The following is a 21,725-nucleotide window of genomic DNA, read 5'->3' on the forward strand; positions in this document are numbered from 1 at the left end:
CTAAAACTAGGTATGAATAGTGTTGCTGCATGTGTCTTTGAACCCTGAAGATGTCTGAGCAAGGGGAACAGAGGGAGCATCCTCCATCCCGCAGCTGATCCTGTGGACAAACTGGGTGGAATCTAATCTTTCACCATTGAAGGACGTCCCTTCTAATCTTCTCAAATGCTTTAACCACTGAAAATATCAGGGCCACGGTTTCAAACTCATAATTTAGGAGTATTATTTTTAACCACATGGACTACAATGAGCACCCTCTGAGATTTCATAACAGCAACATGGACGATAACACCTAAATACTCTGCACACAATTTAAGGACCGAACCACTGATGTTGTCTTTTCCTAGATTGGTACTTTAGTATTCTTTAGATACACCAAGTAGAATCCTGTACTTAATTATTGGATGACAAGGCCCATTGAGAAACTTACCCATTCAGTGATGCAGAATCATCCTCATGTGCCTGGTAGATCATTCGCTCATGCTAACTCATGCTGCATCTGCTTTCTCTTTCATTTTTGACCTTTTCTAACACAAATATGGGTTAAATACAGTACACTGTCTGTCTGTAAGATGCATGACTTGCAAGGATATGCAGATAAACTAATTCAGAGCATATTTAAAAGCACTCACAGCAGCCGTAATGCATGGCAGACAGAGCTGTGAAGTTTCAGCAAAACACATTATGTTATGCATCTCCAATTGTTTACAACAGTAAAAACCGCAGAGGAGATGTTTCTTCAGATGTTGACATTATTCTTAAAGATATAGAGTAAACAGACTGACACAATGAAGAGGAAAAAAAGATTGTGGTAGTTGGCTGACTATTCAAGCTGCTGTCGATACAGAGCTGTTATTGTTATTGACTTTTACTTTAAGCCACTGTTCAATAAAGAGCTCTCATGATTTGTTGACAGTGATTTTCTCAAATTCTGTATATGATAATACAGACGACTGAAAGCGCTTTGTGTACTTCACAGTGACTTTAGGACAGCTAATATTAATTTACCCACTGTCAGTTTGCACTCACAAACCACTAGTATTTGAAAAAAAAAGCATGATTAATTTTTAAAAAATATTTTATTTTTAATGTATACAGTCGGCCTGCTGCTACAACAGAGCACTTTTGCTCTTGAACAATCAGCAAGCTGTACTTTCAAATTGGCTTGTGAACTGTGGAACTGTGTTTCTTATGTGCTTGCCTTGAAAATGCAACACATCTTATTTATTCATTTATTATTTTACAGTGGATTTTAAGTTACTGAAACAAGCAGAACTTAGGAGTGGAAATAAGCTTTTTTTATACTCTAAAAAATACTCAACTCAGTAAACGAGGAAACAATTTATATAAACAATTTATATACAATTAAATAAAATATAATTTTTTTTTTATAAAATTATAATTACTATACAGTGATTTAAAAAAAAAAAAAAACACATCTCAAGCCTCGCTCTGCCTACAACAAGCTGAGCTTTTTTTTTTTTTTTTTTTTTTTTAAATGCATTGCAGTTTGATAAGGTGTTGTCATTTTTGACCTTTTTTGTTCATTTTCTGTAAGGCTGCTGCAGCCACATGAAGATGATCCGTCAGATCCGTCCGCCGCCCTGACACGTGATCCAAATGAGGTGCGCGCCCTGGATCTGTTGTTTGCGTGTTTCTAAGCCCCGCCCACTTCACGTATCGATCTTGTCATCCCTGATCTCTGATTGGTGCAGCTTACGTCAACGACTCGGCAGCACGGTTGGTTGTCCGCCCCGGTTGTTGACGCTTGCTAGCTGTCAGAAGTCAGCTAGCAGGGAGCTCACTTCAAACTAATGCGATTACATCCCCCGGCCAGGTAGGTAGCTGACCGGCCTACAGACCCCACACTGCTTTGTGAGTAAGATCAAAACAGTCATAATAATTTAACAGGAGTGTCACTGTGTGCTGCGCTGTGTCAAACTAATTTCATGAGTCAAGAAACTCGTGAGCAGCGATGAACGGAGCCGCTTGTTCCTGTCGAGATGAAGAGAAACCCGTCATTCACTGTCATTCACAGGGTGTGCTGTGAGAGTCGGGACGGCGCACACTTTATTAAAGACATCTCTCAGGAAATGACTTTTCACACTGTGCGTTCTCTGGGGAATAAGCCGAGCTAAACCGCAGGCGAGCTCAAATAGAGATTGTCAGCTGCCGTGATCTTTAACACCCAGTTTTGACGCCTGTTGCTGCTCCTCAGGGGTCAGACTCGGTCCTGGAGACGAGATGAATTATTCATTTCATTCATTTGGCAGCAGCCCTGCAGGCGGTGCCGGAGCATACAGAGTTACTGAGCGGGTTTCAAAACTCCGCCGTCTTCCTTCATCAAGTTATAGAAAGAGAAACTGCTAGAAATCGCCCTGGTTTTTTTTTTGTGTTTCAGGTCACGATGCAGTTTCTGGGCCGGCTGCTGGACACGGTCTCCTCCGTGTCCAACCTTTTCTCCAACCCGTACCGGGTCCGGGAGGTCCCGCTGTCCGACTACGGCGGAGGAGGAGGCAGAGTCCGGCTGAAGGAAGAGGGGCGCATGGTCCTGTACCGAAACCCCCCCAGCCAGTCATGGGACTGCCTGCTCATGTGTCCGGAGACCCCCACCGTGGCTCTCAGGTCGGTATTGATCACACTGGTGTCGGGCATTCGTGGAGTGAAGTTGCTTTCGAATGAATGAATGAATGAATGAATGATTTATTTACGTTTCCTGCCACAACTGTGGCCCATCCCACAAAGGAATTATAAGACACCAAATAAAAATATATCAACATCCATAACAAAACAAAAAAAAAAAACACTGCTTGCCACAACAAAACAAAGGGAGCAAACATGCAATAATACAACAAACTCCAGGCACTCAATGGTACATTGCCATCTTCCTCTTATACCAGGCCTTCTCAATGAAATCCGCGACTGCATGTGTTTTATATTTAAATAGCCATGTTAACATCTCTTTGTCCTGCATTAGGTGGCTTGTTTGTACCTTAACTTGATTAAACAACTTAAATCTTATATCATGGTAAAACGGGCTTTCATAAATTTGTACAGTAAACGAGGTGTAAATATACAGATATCAGAGTCTTGAGTCCATTTTTCAGAAGCTGATCTGTCGGCTGATCAACCACACACTTGCAAGTTAGTTTAACCCTCCTGTTACCTTCAGATTTACTAACAGGTTTTATCAGTTGGGTTCAATTTGACCTCAGTAATTTAAACCTCCAGAAAATTGTTACCCAAGTGTATGTGTCAGGTGTCATATGTCTTGTCGATAAGTGAAATAACTCTTTAAATAAAACATAACCTCCCCCACTCATGGTTTGTTGGTGAAGTTTGGTGAGGGCTAAAGCAGAGGAAGTTTTTTGCAGATTATAAATGATTATTAATGTGTTATAGTTCCTCGGTGTCATCTAAAGCAGCTAAAGCAAATATCTGTAAAATGTTGATATTTCTTACATGTTTTATGCAGTTGGAAAAATAGCCTGCGGTCAAATTGACCCAAGAGAAACACAGATGTGTACAAAATGTGTATGTGACATTTAAAACACGTCATCATGTTTTATGTTTACCCAACTGTCCCCTTTAACTTAGGAAAAGTCATGAAATGTGACGAGACGTTAAACACTGAACTGGGTCAAATTGATCCCAAAGATAATAGGGAAGTTAACATGCAGTCTGATTTCAGATAGACAAAGCAGGACATTAAATTAATATTATATCAGTATAGTAATATGAGACTAAATAAAATCTGGGATTGTGGATAATATTGTGATGCTCAAGGACAGATTTTGGGCCTGGCCAATGGGACTGGTGTCAAGCTCCAGGTCTCCATGGACTGCGAGGCCCAGACACTAAAGCATCTGCAAAATTCATGTGAACAGACAGAAATGAAAGGGACAAATATGCAGAGTCAAAGTGATTTTTTTGGCTATGATCAGCCACATTGCGCCCCCACAGCATTTCCTATGTGAAAACGAAAGTGAAGCTTAAAATTCTATGATTTGCTCCGAGCTTGTGTATATTTGTTGTTTTTTTATGTCTTATGAAATATGAAATATTTTATGTATCTTATGAAACACATCAGTAGACATCGCAATACCGTCACAGTATCTGTTTGATTTTGTCTACGGTGTATTATATTGTGTATGCTATTTATCATGCCACAGTGTTATTGTATTGTGTGTCCTGTCTGTATCTGGTGTGTCTTGTATGTATCTGTTCTTTTGCCGCTGTGACACTTGAATTTCCCCTCTGGGGGATAAATAAAGTCTTATTCATTCATTCATTCATTCATTCAGTATATCTTAGATCATTACACATAGGACAGTTCCTCCCAGAGCAGCTCAACATAAACAGGGTTGTGTATCTTGAGTTAATCAGCGATGAGTCATTGAGCTGCAGAGCTGCAGAGTAGATCAGGCAGTCAACATGATCATTTTAATTGACCCACTAACTGCATTATGTGTAATATGCTCTGTCTGCCCTTCCGCTCTTTGCACCAGGCTGTTCCAGGTGGCGTCAGAGGAGGACGCCATGAACTGGTTTCCACAGTACGCTCTGAAGCTCCGCCCCTTCTACGAGACCCTTCCCCTGAAGGCCGAGACCACCCAGCCAATTGTGGACTGCCTTCGCAACCACCCGGACTGGAGCTCCGCCCACATTGCCGTGGACACCGGCCTGAGGGAGTGTCTGAAACACAACTATGTCCAGAGGTAATGACAGGACAGCACTTGATTTGGGCTGTCAAATGTTTTTATCAACTTGGTATTAACTATGTATAAACTGAGTATTAGCCTAACCATGGTATCATTTGTCCCTTGGCTGTCCAAGGTTAATATTTAAGTATCAGCTCTGTTTTAACATAGAATTAACTGTTTATCAACTCAGTATCAGCTTTGTGCAGAATTAACTTATCTCCAACCCCAACAAGTACAAAGTTTAAAGTCAGCTCTTATTGATAAATTTTTGTCAATTCTTACTTACATCACCACACACCTCATGAAAAGTTTATCTGCTCTTTCTTGCCCCATGATCGAGCTTTCCACAAAATTTTGCGTTGTGACATGAATCCGTTCTGCAATTATATGCCTTTTATTGATCGGCGACACCCACCACCACATCCTCTTTTGATCAATCAGCACCAAGAGTTAATGAGCTCAGCGTTCTTCCACATTTTGCGCAAATCCGTTCATAAGGTTTTGATATATCCAGCTAACAAGCATACAGAGGAAGTGGGGTGATGTTTGAATGGTCCGTTAAGCTCTGTTGACAGAAGTAATTAATACTTTTTTCATTTTTTGGGCTGCTGGTCAGACTAAGTAATCAATTTAAGACATCAGGCTGGACTCTGCTAACTTCCATGAGCATTTGTCATTGTTTTTCACATTTTCTAGACTAAATGATGAATCAATGAATAAAAAATGAGAGTAATTCATAATAATAAAATAAAAAAAAAAAAAAAACAATAATGAGTGGCAGCCATACTACATTTTGTAAAATTTATAACAAATGGGTTAGTGACCACAGTGGCATGAATCACAATCCTGCTAAACTAAAAGAGCAGGATCACTCTCAGGCCTGTTTTTTTTTACCCAGTTTTAAAGAAAAAAGTCAATTCCCTGACACACTTAGTCACCTCTGAATTGATTTAGTTCAAGGAGTTAGTCAACGTTTTGGTTACAGGAACCTTTCTCAAGACACACCAGTTACCAGGTGACACAGTGTGTAAGTATAATCCATGATTTCAGAATAAGTCACATTTGTGTTTGAGGTGTGTCTATGATCACAAGCAAATTAGTCACTCCAGACTCTCTCAACTGGAAAAAATCTGCAATCATATACATTCAAAACAGTATTTTTGATGTTGTTTTTCATAACTCAAAATGAAATCATCCCACGTCTTTCCCTCTCCAGTCAGATCAATGCGCGGGACGCATCGGGCCAGACGCCGCTGCACCTGGCGTGCGAGCGAGGCGACACGGTGTGCGTCAAGGAGCTGCTGGAGGAGAGCCAGGCTCGCACCGACATCAGGGACCGCAACGGAGAGACGCCCATGCACTGCGCCGCCAAGCAGGACTCTGCCGTCATCATCCAGGTGAGATCAGCAGCTCCGTTCGGATGTGCTGAGGTGCCGCTTACGTAGCAGTAAAGGTGGAGACAACCACTCAAATAGAGCGCACGTGGCATCTATTCTACGTGAATCCCAGCGATGCCTGTGCTTAGACATGCACATTTTCTCCCCCTCCACTCTCCATCCTTCTTTCTTCCATCCTTTCCTCTCGGTGTGTCCTCATCTCCTCTCTCCTCTGCTGCAGGTCCTCTGCTCTCGGCTGTGCGCGGGGGTGAACGAGCTGAACAGCAACGGGGAGACGCCGATCCATGTGGCCTGCCGCCTGGGCCGCATCGAGGCTGTCAACGCACTGCTGGGGGGCGGGGCCAGGTGTGACATCATCGGCAGCAGGGGCTACCCGATCCACGCTGCCATGAAGTACAGTGAGAAGAGGTGAGCAGGTTTAGGGATGAGGATAATGATTTAAAATAACAGAGTATCTCTCTCTCTCTCTCTCTCTCTAGTCAAATTGCTGATCAAATTCATTTTCATGGTATATAGCATAAAGGCTGTAAAAAATCACTGTGAAAATAGTTTTTGCTGCCTTTTCCATGTGTTTATTTTAATGTTAAATTCATTTGACAACAGAGTCACAATTTTTCACAATAAAAACCACAAGGACAGGACTTTAAAAACAAAAGAACAACAAAATGAGATGTCAATCATTAGACCATCCCATCTCATCACTTACAAATTGATCGATAGCACAACACTGAGACTAAGTGTGGTACTTTTTTAAGAATAGTAGGTAACTTAAATGTAAATTCATGAGAAGTGTTATTCATCCTCCCTCTGTTTATGTTTGTGCGCCAGCTGTGCTGAAGCGATCCTCATTGCAGACCCAAGCCAGCTGCAGGCTGAGGACGCTGTCTATGGTGGGACGCCCCTCCACTGGTCCAAAACTGCTGAGGTGAGGAACAATGTGTCCCGTCATGTGTTCAGTTGTTCTAAATGATCTTTTTGTCCCCTGGAGGTAGCTGAATACGGGAAAAAGAGAGGCTTGAGTCTTTAAAGACAGAATAAGTAGGCTTTTCCTAGAAAACAGTGTGTGTATAGATTCATACAAAAATTTAATTGATTTAAAGCCATACAAAACCACTGCAGATATATTATGGTAATTTTGTGGATTCGACTAGTAGAGATCCTTTCACAGCCAGTTTAATTTAGATTTGACCTGAGAAAGCATCTGGCCACGCTCCACCCAAAACACTTTTAGAAGCCATCAAATAGCGAATAATCAGTGTTCTTTTAGGAACGGAACTGAAAAGCAGAAATAACAGCACACCAATGTAGATTTTCCTTACAAAAAGGACAATAATCATGTACTAACATGCTAACAAGCTAAGAATATCCTCACCAATGTGCTTGCTCACTTTCACCATAACAGGTCCTGCCGTTTGGTAAACTCTTTGTGTAGTAAATAATAATATCAGTGTATTCCTGCACCAGACTACTAGAAATCATACTTCCTACCCCTTTAATTGGATAATTGGATTCTTACCTCCTTAATTGGATAAACATCCCTACAAAACTCTCTCTCTGTGTGCTGGTGATGATGTTTCTCTGCCTCTGTGCCAGATGTGCCGCATGCTGCTGGAGCATGGCTGTGCCGTGAACTTCCTCAGTAAGACGGGCGAGAGCGCCCTCCACATCCTCACCAAGAAGGGTCGCTTCGAGGCGGCCATGGTGCTGCTCACACATGGAGCCAACGCCAACCTGAGGGGCCAGGACGGGAACACGGCCCTGCACCTCGCCATGAAGGTCTGTGTTTGAATGTGTGTGGGTACAAAATAGTGTCTTACTATCCAGATGAACACTGCAATTACACTGTAACTACTTAGATAGATAGATTCTTTATTTCTGTGTCATGCCACTTATTAATTACAGCTCTTACTGGAGCTCAGGCTGTAAGTGAAGGTGAGGAGACAAGTTAAAAGGAATTTTAAGCCTTAGTGGATTGTGCAAAGTGACATGCAAGACAGTATTAGGAAAATGAAACAAAAGTGTGAATATATTCTATGATTACTTTCCTAGGTCTGCATTCTTCAAAAAGGCCAGGTAGTTTAGGTGCAAATATCTCAAGATAGCCAGTAACTTCAATAATACTTAGTTGAGTTATAGGTAGGTGCGTGATTTATTTATTTTTTTCTCAACTGGAAAAATTTGCTCTCTTGCCATAAATATGCTATGACTATTGATCTTTACACCTGCTTATGCTAAATCTATATGTTTGAAATGTAACTAAAGTTCAAAGAAGTTACAACAAAAAAGTAAATGATAACACTGAAAATAACTGAACATCACAGAATGATTATATAATTAATAACAATTAATCCGAGGGTGGATTTTCCCTTTAGTGCCTTAGTGCAGCAGTTCTTACCCCTTGGAGATGTTACTGAATCTAATAAGGGCTTCTGGTCTTTAGATGGACCACATGGATCTGATCAAGGCTCTGATCGTGTTCGGGGCCGATGTGGAGATCCACAACGACCTGGGAGAGACGCCCGGACTCATCGCTGCACGCACCAGCAAAGGTAGGAGAACAGGCAGTGCTGGAAAACAGAGGGGGTAAGATGGGAGAGAGGAAGAGGGAGGGGGGCATACAGAGGATGAATTGAAGGAAGGGAGGGGGAGTGAAGCAAAACAACAAGGCAAAGATAAGATTGTGTGTGTGAGGGAGTATAAGAGATACTGGGATCTGTGATGTCGAAGAGTGAAATGGAGCGAAAGAGTTTATGGATCTTTTTTACGCTTCACCTCACAAGCCAGTTTGAGACTCATCAGATCAAAGCTAACATCTGGCCTCATTCAAAAGCATGTGCACCACCGTAGATGGTATAGCTAGCTACTGCATGAAAACGGTTACGTAACAAGTAACATGTTGTAATCTTTATGTCAAATTACAAACATCAAACAACATCCTTGCCTGCACCGTATTAATTTTTTAAATTTACAGCTTGTACAGCTCATGGGCTGTCGTAAGGTTTCGTGGAAACGTGGCTTGATAACAGAGCTCTCACGCATGTTTCAGAGGTGCATTAAGTCCGATTTTTACCCGCCATTAGCACTACGTGACTATAATGTATCTGCAAAGGCTTTGATAGGATTGTTGATCGATACAAATGACTCAGCAATTGCTTACTAAAGCTGCAGATATTTCTGAGTTTCAAAACTCACTTTCTGAACTGCACTTTAGGGAACAAAAACTGCCAACAGAAGGGACTTTCCCTGTCTCTCTCCCCCCCACCCACTCACATTTTCAGCTTCTCAATATGGAGGGCGCTGCTGTGGGTGAGCCAAGGACATGCTGCAAGACTTTTCAGCTATGAAAGCTCAAACGTTTCACCCGTAAACAAGACACCGAAATGACAAATCAGTTTTGTAATTATTAGTATAATTAGAGCATTTTTTAATGGCAAGATGTCGCTGCTGCATCTCTGGTCTAATTAGGTATCTTACCCTTCTCTTTTGGGAAAAAGTGACTTTAATATGTAGGCTATGCCAACTAGAGGCTACTGTAAGCTCAGCCAGAGACCAGTTGATGTAGCTGTAATTCCTAAGTTGCTCGTCAAAATAACTTAATGCTCCTTTAAAACATATGCACCTTTTAAACAGGATGTTTTAAAATGTAGTATTTATAAACTGAGTGTGTTTGTTTTATATGGGAGACAGTTTCTGTTAAAGGAAGTGGTCATAAATGTGGTTCTCTCATTTATTGACTTTTTAAACGCATGTTAACTGCTAATGACTTGCTTGCACTCTCTCTCTCTCTGTCTCTCTGTCTCTCTCTCTCTCTCTCCCTCTCTCTCTCTTTCTCTCTCTCTCTCTCCCCCACTCTGCTGCTTGTCCTGATGTGTATGCATGTCTAACCCTGTTGGCTTGTTTGCATGTGTGTGTGTGTTGAAATGGAAGGTCCCAATAGAAAGATACTGCTGGATATGCTGTGTAGTGTAGGGGTCCAGCGGTGCCTCCCTCCCTCTCCCAACAGCCCTCCTCCCAGCTCAGCGAAGGCCACGTCTCCAGGCATAGGTAATGCCACTGTACCCCTCCACCCCCCCACCCTCTCTTCCTCCCCCCTTTTCTCTGCTCTGTTTCAGTCCTTTCTTTAAACGTCTCCTCGTTTTTTAAGTCATCGTGTCTCCCATGAAGCTTTCTTCTTTTACATCTATATTTTACACTTCAGGCATTTGGCTTGACACTTTTATCCAAAGCAAATCACATTGAGTGCAATGGCAGAATAATTGTCAGCTCCTAAAATACCAAAAAGTAAACGTGACCAAAAACAGGCGGTGCATGCACAGGGTCTTCATGCCCTGACTCCTCATGGCCCTGTGAGCGCTGAATGATCAGCAGTAAGAGGTTCCTGTGTTTTTAGTGCTTTGGGAAAGTGCTGTGGGAAACGTTTTAATTGTGTGCACAGTGCATATAAAATGACCCAATAAAGCGGCAAACCTGTCTGGTAAGGTTGGGAACTCCCGCAGACCCAAGGTGCTGAGATGTGATGTTTAGGGGTGTCTGGAAGCTGTGTCAGAAAATGTATGTGACAACTTTTTGATAATAATCGTGCTTGTTACTCATCATGGGATCACTGCTGGTGTATTCCTGATGAGGAAATCGATAAATTATCTGCAGAATCTCAGGGATGTGAATAAATGAGTCCCATTCATTGCATTAGATGGTAGTTTCCACTTGTTTTTCCCCACAACGCTCGCCCAACTGTAGTGGAAAACCCGGCTGGTCACGGCTCGACAACTTTCCTCAACTAAAAAACACCCTCATTAAACTGGGAAGGAAAACAACTTGTAGGTTGCTGAAGCGTCAAGACTTAGTTAAAGAATATCAGCAGGACCACCAGCGGGAACCAGTTTTTAGAAAAAAAGCAATATCATCGCTGGTTAGATATTATTTTTATGTCCTGTATTTGGAAGATTGTTTAAAACATTTATCTTAAGACATGGAGGCAATCAGTGTTGGACGTTACGAGTGGGAGGATAATGGAAACTGGTATCAGCCGCAGCAGATCAGCAGATCAGTACTAACACACATTAGATGCCTGGTGCACATATTCCCTCTTCACTTCTAAATTTTAGGTTGTAGCTTAACGTTTTAAGGCAGCAAGAGTTGTTTTAGCCAAAGAGCCGTGGATCTGGCTAACAGTCCTGCAACAGGAGGCAGGAGCAGCCTGAACGTCTGTTTCGTGCTGCGAGCTAAAAAACACAGAAGTGCCTGGTCGACACAGGACTTACTCATAGGAAATACTTTCTTTCGATAAAGAAAGAAATTATTTCCTATGAGTAAGTCCCGCGTCGCCGGATAAACGTTCTGTACTTCTACCATTTCACTCTTTGGGATTTTTTTCAGTGTTTGCTTGCTCACTATCTTTCTCTGTGGTTTCTCTTTCCTCCTCTCCAATGCTGTTTGATCTGCTGTTCACTCAGTCTTTCCATGGCTTAAGTTCTCATCCCTCCCTCCTCAGCTCACCGTTACACTTCTGTTTTGTCCTTCACAGGATTGATATCTTTGAATCTGTGCTGCATTTACTTCTCCCTGTCTACTCATTTCCCTTGAAACTTTTTTTAAAGGACAAAAATCCACCTTAAAAGACTTTTAACATCATTAAAAAAAACAGCTATTAGGGATAATTTTGTTACTTCCAAACCCGTTTTGTGGAGTTTGATAAGCAAAGACATTTTCAGTTATTAAATCAATCAGTCAAGGCTTAGTGGGTACAGCACAAAAATAAATTACAACAATTCATCACAAAATAACCTCTAGGATCTATTTAACTTAAATTTACATCGAACAGAGTGGATTTTTATCTTTAAACTTGTTTTGCTGTTTCCCCTCCACCCCTCAAATGTATGTCCTTACACTCTCTGTTGGTGCTTAGCACAGAAAACACTCTGTCCTGAATAAAAGTGTGAAATAACAGTGAAGGGTTATGCTGACTGTATCATGACAGTGATTAGTAGGAGAGGCTGACCGCATCAGCTGGCTCATCACAGATACACCAGTACGGGTGTACATGTTGGCCAATATACCAGAAAAGATATGTAAACACAGCAGCTAAGATATGTTACCATTAAAGAGTGTGTACAGCAGATTGTATACACTGTTTACAATTTCTGAAAATATAGAACATGAAACCTCCTGTACATACCTTTTTATTACAATTATTTAATTACCAAATATGATGACTCTATGCTACAAATGTTTTGTTTTTTTTTTTTTGTTTTTTTTTTAATATATATATTAAACAAATCTACAGTAACCCTGAAATCTGGAATTTCCTTCATCATTTCCAGACATTGTCCATGATGGACGGACAGAGCCCAGTCCATAGTCCCTCCCCATATCTTCAGTTGGCCCATATATCAAAAGTTTTTCCCCCTAAATACTGATACCTGCATCAACCCCAGAAATCCAGTATGGATCGAGCTCTAACTGTATAAGTATAGTTGTAATGCTGGTTCTGATATTACAAAATTGATAATAGGATATATTTATCTGATGATTTTAATTTTAAGAATGAAAATTTATTACATTATGTGAGAGTAAGTTATTTTTTCATGCAAATGCCATTTGCTTTTCTAAATACAATCAAACCACACTCATCTGACATCCTCCCACCCAGTGCACCTTAAGCGCTTGATTTTGAGGACAGTATTGATGCCAAATATCAGTGCAGCAGCAGCAGAGGCTGCTCAGTCTAAGTTCCCAGTGGACAGTAATCTGTGATTGGCTGACAGGATTTGAGGACATCATGCACGTGGCGGCCGCAGTCGGAGCAATGAGCAAAAGCACATCTGTAGTGGACGGGTTCAAAGCGGGGAGGAAGAGGCAAGTGTCTGTCTGTCTGTCTGTGTGTGTTCTAGAGCTGAAACAATAAGTCGATCAACACAACATTAATCGATTATAATTTTGATCACGGATTAAATTATATCAATATTTATCAGGTAGATATTATCACTGTCATGAAATGAATACTTTGTTTTAGGGTTTTTCTTTGCTGCTGGTCAAACTAATTTTTTAAAAAAATTATAGATTAATCGACAATGAATGTAATTGTTATTTGAAAGTGTGCAGTCTGTCATTGTGTTTGAATTCTCCTCCTCACCCTCCTGCTCCTCTCCTCTCTCCTCCAGGATGGACAGGCTGCTGTGTCTGGACGGTGGAGGTATAAAGGGCCTGGTGCTGATCCAGATGCTCATCGCCCTGGAGAAGGAGGCCGGGCGACCCACCAGAGAGCTCTTTGACTGGGTGTCTGGCACCAGCACCGGGGGCATCCTGGCCCTCGCTATAATCCATGGTGTGTGTCTCCCCTTTCATCTCAGTGCTTTTCGTACCTAGACCAGCACAGTTTAGCATGAAAACAACAATAACAGCAAAGGATTTCCTCATGCAGGTAAGTCCATGGAGTACCTGCGCTGCCTGTACTTCAGAATGAAGGAGCAGGTGTTCAAGGGGTCACGACCTTACGAGTCGGCGCCGCTGGAGGACTTCCTGAAGAAAGAGTTCGGAGAGAACACCAAGATGACGGATGTCCGGTACCCCAGGTAACCATGACAACAGTGCATGCCGCCCCGTCAGTCAAATCTGTGGCAGTAACTAATTGTTTGATTATTTTTGTTGCCGTTAATCTGTTGATTATTTTTCCTATCATCAACTAATCATGTTGTTTATAAGGTGTGAAAAATACTGACAGAGGCTTATGGCACCTGATCGGAGCCCAAAGTGATGTCTTCAAATTGCTTCCTTTGTCTGACTAGCAGCCACAAAATCCCAAAGTATTAATTTTTTAGTGATATGAACGGAGAAAAGCAAGACAATCTTAGCCTCTCAGTGATCTCAGTGAAGCTGGAATCAACAGATGTTTGACATTTTTACTTGATAAATGACTAAATCCCTTTATTGACTACTGAAATATAAAAAAAAAATTCATCAGTCATTAATTAATTGACCAGTTGTTTCAGTGGTATTCAAGTAGCCATAGTGCTGTGTGTGCTGCTCTTTTCATTGTGTGAAATGTCAAAACATGTCAGATTGTTTGATCAGCAACCCAGTAGTTCTTTATCAGTGGAAGATACTGTTTCCAGTTGTTTGGATGTTTTTGTTTTATTTCATACTGAACTGCTCATCCCTCAACACTCTTGTCCTTTCTCTTTTGCTGATTTTCCTTTCATTTCCCCTGGTTTCCTTTGTTCTTGGTCAGGGTGATGGTGACCAGCGTTCTGGCGGACAGACATCCAGGGGAGCTGCACATTTTCAGAAACTACGACCCTCCCTCCATCCACAGAGAGCCCCCCTACGCCACCACCGCCACATTTAAGCCCCTCACCATCCCACAAGGTACTTAGACACATATAAACTGAGCCAGTTGCAGGGATTTTCTTTACTCTGCTTTGCCCTAAAACTGTGCTGAATGACAGCAAGCTTCTGCTGCATGGTAGCTTTGTTATTGGAAATGAAAACTTAAGGCTCCTACACAAAGGGACTAACAAGATGAATGCACCTCTGTGTCCACTGCCCGCCTCTTTTCTAGTTGGTAGAATTGAGTTGGAGCTTGCTGGATGTTAGGTTTACAGCAAAAAAAGTACAATGGCCTGTTGCTAAAAACTGTTTCAAATTCATGGAGCTGGAACTCTAAACACTCAAAAAAAGGTTCTCAGTTCTCAGTCTGTCACTATCATAGAGCAGCAGGTCCTTTCTATTCAAAGTAACAGCAGTAAGAGGAAAGAGCTGAAACGAGAGATGCCTGGAGGAAACGAAAGATCTGAAATGTTCAGTTGTATCGTGTTGTTTGAGTGCCAGCCGTGTTGTTGTTACAGGATGGGAGGATGAGGATGTGTTGATTGTAGGATTCACTGAGAAGCCGCCCAGAAAGCGTAGGAAGGTGACAGACGAAGGTGTGTGTGTGAGTGAGAAAGAGCGCACATGTGTATGATGCATCCTTGTGTATGTGCATGTGATTTGATTGGGACGGTGTGCATCTGACTGAGAGAACATGAGCATGCAACGGAAACAGGGTCACACACAGTTTCAGATTTTGTCACAGTTTTTGGGGCAACACCTGACACATTTCCTTTCTGTTGATGACTTACTTTTTTGTCTGTGGACTTTTACCTGATTTTTTTTCTTTCTTTTCTTTTTTCTCCTTTTTACATCCAATCAGAACAACTCGTGTGGAGAGCTGCCCGCTCCAGCGGTGCCGCCCCCACCTACTTTCGACCAATGGGGCGCTTTCTGGATGGAGGACTGCTGGCCAATAACCCGACACTTGATGCCATGACAGAAATCCATCAGCACAACAAGGCCTTGAAAACCGAGGTCAGTAACCAAACAATATTATATAGAATTTAATATATTATTTAAAATAGAATAGAATGCCTTTGCTGCCATTGTACAAGTACAACCAAATTAGGAGCACTACTCCTGATCAGTGCATTTAATGAGACAATTAAAGACAAGACAACAAGCACACATCTAATAAAAATGAAACTAAAATAAATACTACAAATTGAATAGATATTGCACTTAAAACATTGTGTATTGCACCTAAAAATGTTGTATATTGCATTTAAAATGTGAATTAAAGGTGAAAAGTGGCTCAGCTGGCTCATATAGTTTTTATCCATTAAGTGCAAATTTATGCACTAGTCCATATGGATGTATAGAGTTGTTTTGTTTTTGTTTTTTTTAATCAATGCATTTGTTTATCCATCTACCCTGCTCCTCTCAACTGCTCTCCCTCCCTCCTCTTCTTCAGGGACGAGCCGAGGAGGTGCAGAAGCTGGGAATCGTGGTCTCTCTGGGTACAGGTAAACCACAGAGCCGTCTCTGAGCCTGGAAATGGAACCTAATGTCATGTGTTACAGTACAGTGTGATTACTTTTTCTAAAACAAAAACACTGGAATATGAAAAACAGCTGAACCATCCTTCCAAACACACAGCAGCTCATCAGTAAAAAAAAAAAAATCCTTTGAGCTTTTGATATTTATTGTAGGCCTAAAAATAGAAACTGACTAGCAACACGAAGCATGTGTGGTGTTTTTTCTTGAGTAAAAGTTAACCTGATACAGGCAATATGGGCTCACATGTTGATCGTGTTACCACAGTGCTTGACTTTTCTGTAATATAGTTTGCATACAGCAGTTCTCATGCCTAAGTCATCTTGATTTAAAGTGTGGCGTTGCAGCATGAATCACTGTTTTCTCTTTCAGTTTTTAATTCTTGTGATGATTTACTTGATTCCCTTGATGCTACATGTTAGATCCAGAATTAATGTTTGTTTGAATATGTTGCATTCTAAGCGCCTTAAGTTAGGACAAAGTATTGATTCAGAGTCGGCCTGGTGATATAAAACTTGTCACAACACCACCCCTGTACTCCTGCAGCTGTACTGTGTCTGTGTTCCTGTATGTGATCTCCAGGGAAGCCTCCTCAGGTGGTGGTCAGCTCTGTGGACGTCTTCCGGCCCTCCAACCCTCTGGAGCTGGCCAAGAGCTTCGTAGGAGCCAAGGAGCTGGGCAAGATGCTGGTGGACTGTGTGAGTTTGGCAACAGCAGCCGCCCGGGCGTGTTCGCGATCACAGCGCATTGATGTGTGGTTAAATCAGTGACTGCTGGACATTATCATCCCCTCCTACAGCTGGAGCATTACCTGTCTTCACATTTACTCAGTCCCATGTGTTGTCACATAGAAGCCACCTAGTATAAGCGCTTCTAGTGTCAGCAGCTGGAACTGCACAGCAGATCCTCAGCAGCTGTTGGGTGACAGAAGAGTATTTCTCATTCACCTTCGTCAGACACGTTCATTTTTTGTTCATCTTGAGGCTCCCGTTGCCTGCAATGGGTCATTTTATACAGTGATGCCAAGTTCCAAAAATGGTCTCACTATAATGAAATGGCGACCGTTGGCTATTTTATGCAACTCCAAGACTGTTACTCCATTTTAGAAAAGGTGAAAATAACATGTTTATTGCATGCAAAAACCTGCATAGTTTATGCCCCCAACTGCATGGGATTAGCAGAAGGTGGGCATGTCTGCAAAGGCGAGACCCCGTGGGTGCCTATAGCGCTCATTTTCATTCAGATATTCTGAGGGTCAGAGGTCAAGGGACCCCCTGGAAAATGCCAATTTTTCCCTCACCAAAATTTAGTGCAAATTGTGGAATTTATTCTCCTTGCAGAAAACCTAGTATGACTTGCTTGGTACCAACTGATTCCTTAGGTTGTCTTGCTTCATATGATACCAATATCTTAAATATTAAATAAACCAATATTACAATAATATTTTTTTCGCACTATTTGTCTGAATCTATTTCTTTCCCCAACCCTAGCAGTTTATCAAGAGCACGCATTATTAATCAGTTAATGTTTTGATTAAATTAATGGTTATTTCTTAATGTTCTCCCACATGACAACCAAGTAGCAGCCTCATGCAGTGAGCCTTTGTCTGTCTGATCCACGTGATGAACCTCTGTGTCTCTGACCCGACAGTGTACGGACTCTGACGGCTGTGCGGTGGACAGGGCCAGATCCTGGTGTGAGATGACTGACACCATCTACCACAGGTCAGCCACCGCCCACCTGCTGCACTTGGTTCTGTTTCCCACTGTTTGGTCGATTGCATTAGCCTTCAGTGATGCAATAGCTGCTGTAAATTGCATGGCGTAGAACATATAAGTAGTAATTTATGAGTCTTTCTCTTTGTTTTCTGTGCCTCCATCTGTCTCTCTACTCCATCTTGCACCTGTGCTGCCTTTTCATCCTTCCATCTTCACTCATGCCTTCATTCTTATCATATTCTCTCACTCATTCTAGTGTCTTGGTTAACTCCAGCCATTTTTTTGCCCCTGGGTGCTATTGTCCCATAAACCTATTCATGTGGGTGCAGCTGTTCCCTATGCAGTCCCACAGGTGTGATAAACAGTGAAAGTGAACCCCAAAAACATCCATAAGATGCCTTTTCTTTTCTTTAACATGGATTCTATTTCTGACCAGAGGTCGCGCCAGACTTTTTTGTTGTCTGTCATTTTGACTGACAGGGTCATAAAAATCCTGTCATAATCTATTTTTACCAGTCACTTTAATTTTTTAAATGATAAGAAGGACATATTCAATAGCATTTCTTTTTCATTCATTTTTAATTAATATTCAGTCCAAAGTTAGCTGAACAGAAAATCCAAACCGTATCCATTTAAAGAAACTTCTCAACTGCCGTGACATTTTGTATGCGGCAAATTTCATCATATAACATATATACATTATTTGAAATATTAACTATCTTGTAACTATCTATTGCTACATTGCCCATTCTGCTCTATCCAAGCTCATCGCCATTTATTCTTATTAAGCCTGCAATTAAACTAAAACCGCCTTGATTTATTTTGCTTTTTATGGTTGTAGAATTGTCAGAATTGTGCAATGACTGAGTGCTTTTGCACACCATCGGAAAGCTCCGGTTCTCTGCTCTCAGAAACTGTCGGATTTTTCTTTGATCGCACCATTGGTTCAGGAGTTATGGTATGAGAAGCTCTTATTACAAACAAGTGACACACCGGGGACTCTTCTGTGACTGGACGGTCAAAGCATAGATATCGAAACGTTTCTATATCTATGGGTCAAAGTGTCAGTAGTCCTACGGAGTTACCGTAATGGCCTGTATATAGGCGTGAAGCTCCGTTTCTCCAGTTCCCGACATTTTTTTTTTTTTTTTTAAGTTTCTGTATGTCATAAACGGTCTAGGAGATATCGATATGTAAAGTACGCATGCTGAATCCTGTCGGCGCCGACATCATCGGTGTAAGAGACATCTTTGCTGTCTTCCCCGGGCTTCATTAACCTGCAGTCCATCCTGTGGGTTGCAGTGCGTCACATAGACATACCGGTATATGTCTATGTGCGTCACTGAAGGCTGACGAGGCTCACTTTCGACGCCACATGGAGCGCCTGATTGTGAACAACCAAGTCCCGCCCCAGCCCTACTTCTGATTGGCTAGTAGGCCTATTGTTAGTGTGGCTGAGAACGAAAGCTGTGCTTCTATTGGATCCAGAGAAATGTCTGTTAGATAAAGCTGGCCGAACCCTCTTTTTTTTTTCCGCACTCACACCGGTACGCCGGAGATCTGGCACGGCGCCGGACTGCTATCAGCCCTGTCATTGCCACCAAGTGGTCAGGGGTGTGAATTGCAATCTGTCAAAATGACATGGCCTTCAGATTTTTCCGTCACCGTTTAAAAAAACCCGTCAATGACGGAAAATATTCGGTTAACGCGACCTCTGTTTCTGACACATACTTGATTTTTTCTTTAGCCAACTTTCACTGTTTATTTTACACTATATTACACAGTTAGTGAGGAATGTGCTGCGGCAATGGCTCAGGTAGCATAAAAGGCGTAAGAAGCAGGCATCACTATAGACAGTTTTATTTGCACTTGTATCATTACAGAGCCCGTAACTGCTGTGTTGAGAAAGACATACTTCAGGTGATTTTGGGTTTATTTTAGTTCATTGTGGTAACGGGACACACACATAGACTATAAGTAACTTGACAATGAAGCAGTTAATGGGATTTCAGTCATAGTTTACCAATAAGAGGGAGAAAAAAGAGAAAATGGGGTCCAGGTCAGAAGAACCAGAGTTATGCTTTGACTACACATTTGGACAGGCTTTTGATTTTTTTTTTTTTTTTTTTTTTTTTACCCGCTGTTTTTCCTTGTGACATTTACGCTGTTGTTTTTTTTGTCTCTAAAGAACTGTTGAAAGGTACTTTACAAATTTGCATTGTTATTGTTGTTATAATGTGCAGACTAAGCCCCCAGCTGTCCCAGGAGGTGATGCTGGATGAGGTGAGTGACGCGGTCCTGGTGGACATGCTGTGGGAAACTCAGATGTACCTGTACGAGAAGAGAGAGATCCTCCAGTCCCTGGCCAAGCAGCTACTAGACAACTGACCACAGAGGAGAGGCACCAGATGAGAGAGTGGGGGAGATGGGAATAGAAGGAGAGAAGGACAATGTAAGACAAAAGAGAAGAGGTGAATTAGGTGAGAAGCAGAAACAGACGCGAGTTACTGGACTGACAGAGATTTGTGAACTGTGTGTGTGAGATGCAAGCCTGTGATCTCTGTGGTGTTGCGTTCAAACTCCCTGTGAACTCCATGTGAGAAGCACACAGATATTTATTTATTCTCAGATGTGGACGGCAGGCAGACATGGGAAACAGAAAACTAAGAATGGTTGCTGGCAAGCTATTAACCAATATAAAAACAATATTTATGTAGCAACATATGACCTTATCACTGATACTTACATAGTAAAATGTGACCTTATGACTGATCTTATACCACGGCAAATGAAGTTCACAGATGAAGGTGAGAGTGTGTTAAGTGACTCAAACTGGAGGGTAGTGTGAGTGTTGCACTTTCTCCTGGTGAAAATCCACTGGTGCACTCCCACTGGCAGACTGAAGTGCACTTGTCAAGTGACTTGCACTCATAATACTGAGCTTGTATTGAACTTTGATTCTGATTGGCTGTGATGAAATTGTCCTCCTCAAGAGCATCCTTCTGTCTGTGGTTCCTGTTTCCCTTTTTGCTTACGACTTATAACAAAAATACTCCCTTTTTTTTTTTTTTTAAGGCAGCATAGAAAAAAGGGTCTCAGTGCCGTTTATACAATTAACAGCTGAATGACGAATACTGGATCAAAGTTTAACTTGTACATTGATGAAAATGATGAACCATTTATGCCTTTTGTATCACAAATCCCAGTTTTGTAGTGTGGCCATTCTACTCTCCATATGCCCCGTTTCCATACATTTGAGTAATTTATACCGATTGTAAACACAGAGTATATAGCGTAACACCCGCTGATAATCATGTCGCACACTGTACTCTGTTAGTTTTTAACACATATTCAACTGGACTTGAAACCAAACTTGAGCAACTTACTTGAAAGAAAAAAAAGAAAGACCTACCACTATGTGTCCTACATACATTGGTGATAACATGTTGTTTCTTATGTTTTGTATATGGATTAATTATTGTGAAGCTTATTATCTTATATTAATAAAATATTTAAATATGGACTCAAGTTGCATTCATTCCTAGTTTATGTCTTTGTCCTGATGGTCAGTCAGCTGGTTTACAGGCTGGCTCAGCTCAGCCTGGTTTGCAGAGGTAGAGGTAACTAATTACATTTATTCATGTTGAGTGGCTTTTTTGTGCACTTGTACTTTACCAAGTATTTTTTTAAAATCAGTATTTTTACTTAAGTACGTTTTTTGCATGAATATTGTACTTTATATCCAGTCATATCCATTACAGAGAACAAATGATCATTGAGAGATTGTGGAACCTTTCACAATAAAATGAATACTCAGGCAGCAAAGATGATGAGAAATCTGGTTCTACTTTGTTTTTAACCCAATCAAAGAGGACGTCACAGTTCAAATACATACAGTGTACTGTACATCAACCAATACAGTTGCTCCATTGCTGTGTGTTTTGTTGCCTGTATGAACTGACTGCCTGCTTCTGCAAACATGTCCAAACCGGTGAATAATAAAACAAAATACTGCCAAACTTCATGAAAAATGCTGCACCACT

General features: G+C 41.5%; 1 protein-coding gene across 3 annotated transcripts; it reads left to right on the forward strand.

Annotated features, from left to right (window-relative positions):
- The first annotated feature begins 1,728 nt into the window (after window positions 1–1,728).
- pla2g6 (phospholipase A2, group VI (cytosolic, calcium-independent)) lies at window positions 1,729–20,071 on the forward strand. Of its 3 annotated transcripts, none has more exons than XM_030060428.1 (19): window positions 1,729–1,837; window positions 2,402–2,625; window positions 4,509–4,718; window positions 5,920–6,100; window positions 6,321–6,508; window positions 6,929–7,025; window positions 7,694–7,876; window positions 8,541–8,649; window positions 10,028–10,144; window positions 12,865–12,955; window positions 13,261–13,424; window positions 13,521–13,671; window positions 14,328–14,464; window positions 14,944–15,021; window positions 15,288–15,442; window positions 15,882–15,933; window positions 16,547–16,662; window positions 17,615–17,688; window positions 19,926–20,071. In XM_030060428.1, the coding sequence occupies exons 2-19, from the start codon at window positions 2,408–2,410 to the stop codon at window positions 20,068–20,070; spliced, it is 2,466 nt and encodes an 821-aa protein (XP_029916288.1). In that variant the 5' UTR covers window positions 1,729–1,837; window positions 2,402–2,407; the 3' UTR covers window position 20,071. The 3 variants fall into 3 exon arrangements, with proteins under 3 accessions (XP_029916288.1, XP_029916297.1, XP_029916306.1); XM_030060437.1 differs by lacking the exon at window positions 1,729–1,837 and adding an exon at window positions 1,851–1,875; XM_030060446.1 differs by lacking the exons at window positions 1,729–1,837; window positions 14,944–15,021 and having other exon boundaries at window positions 2,408–2,625.
- Window positions 20,072–21,725: the final 1,654 nt, after the last annotated feature.

This window comes from Myripristis murdjan, chromosome 1 (genome assembly GCF_902150065.1).
Source record: "Myripristis murdjan chromosome 1, fMyrMur1.1, whole genome shotgun sequence".
NCBI classification, from domain to species: Eukaryota; Metazoa; Chordata; class Actinopteri; order Holocentriformes; family Holocentridae; genus Myripristis; species Myripristis murdjan.

Bases quoted from the DNA above. Each gene is read 5' to 3' on its own strand.
- pla2g6 (XM_030060428.1), top strand. From the start codon at position 2,408: ATGCAGTTTCTGGGCCGGCTGCTGGACACGGTCTCCTCCGTGTCCAAC. The intron at 4,719-5,919 runs GTAATGACAGGA...TTCCCTCTCCAG, and splicing joins AAACACAACTATGTCCAGAG to TCAGATCAATGCGCGGGACG. The intron at 16,663-17,614 runs GTGAGTTTGGCA...CTGACCCGACAG, and splicing joins GCAAGATGCTGGTGGACTGT to TGTACGGACTCTGACGGCTG.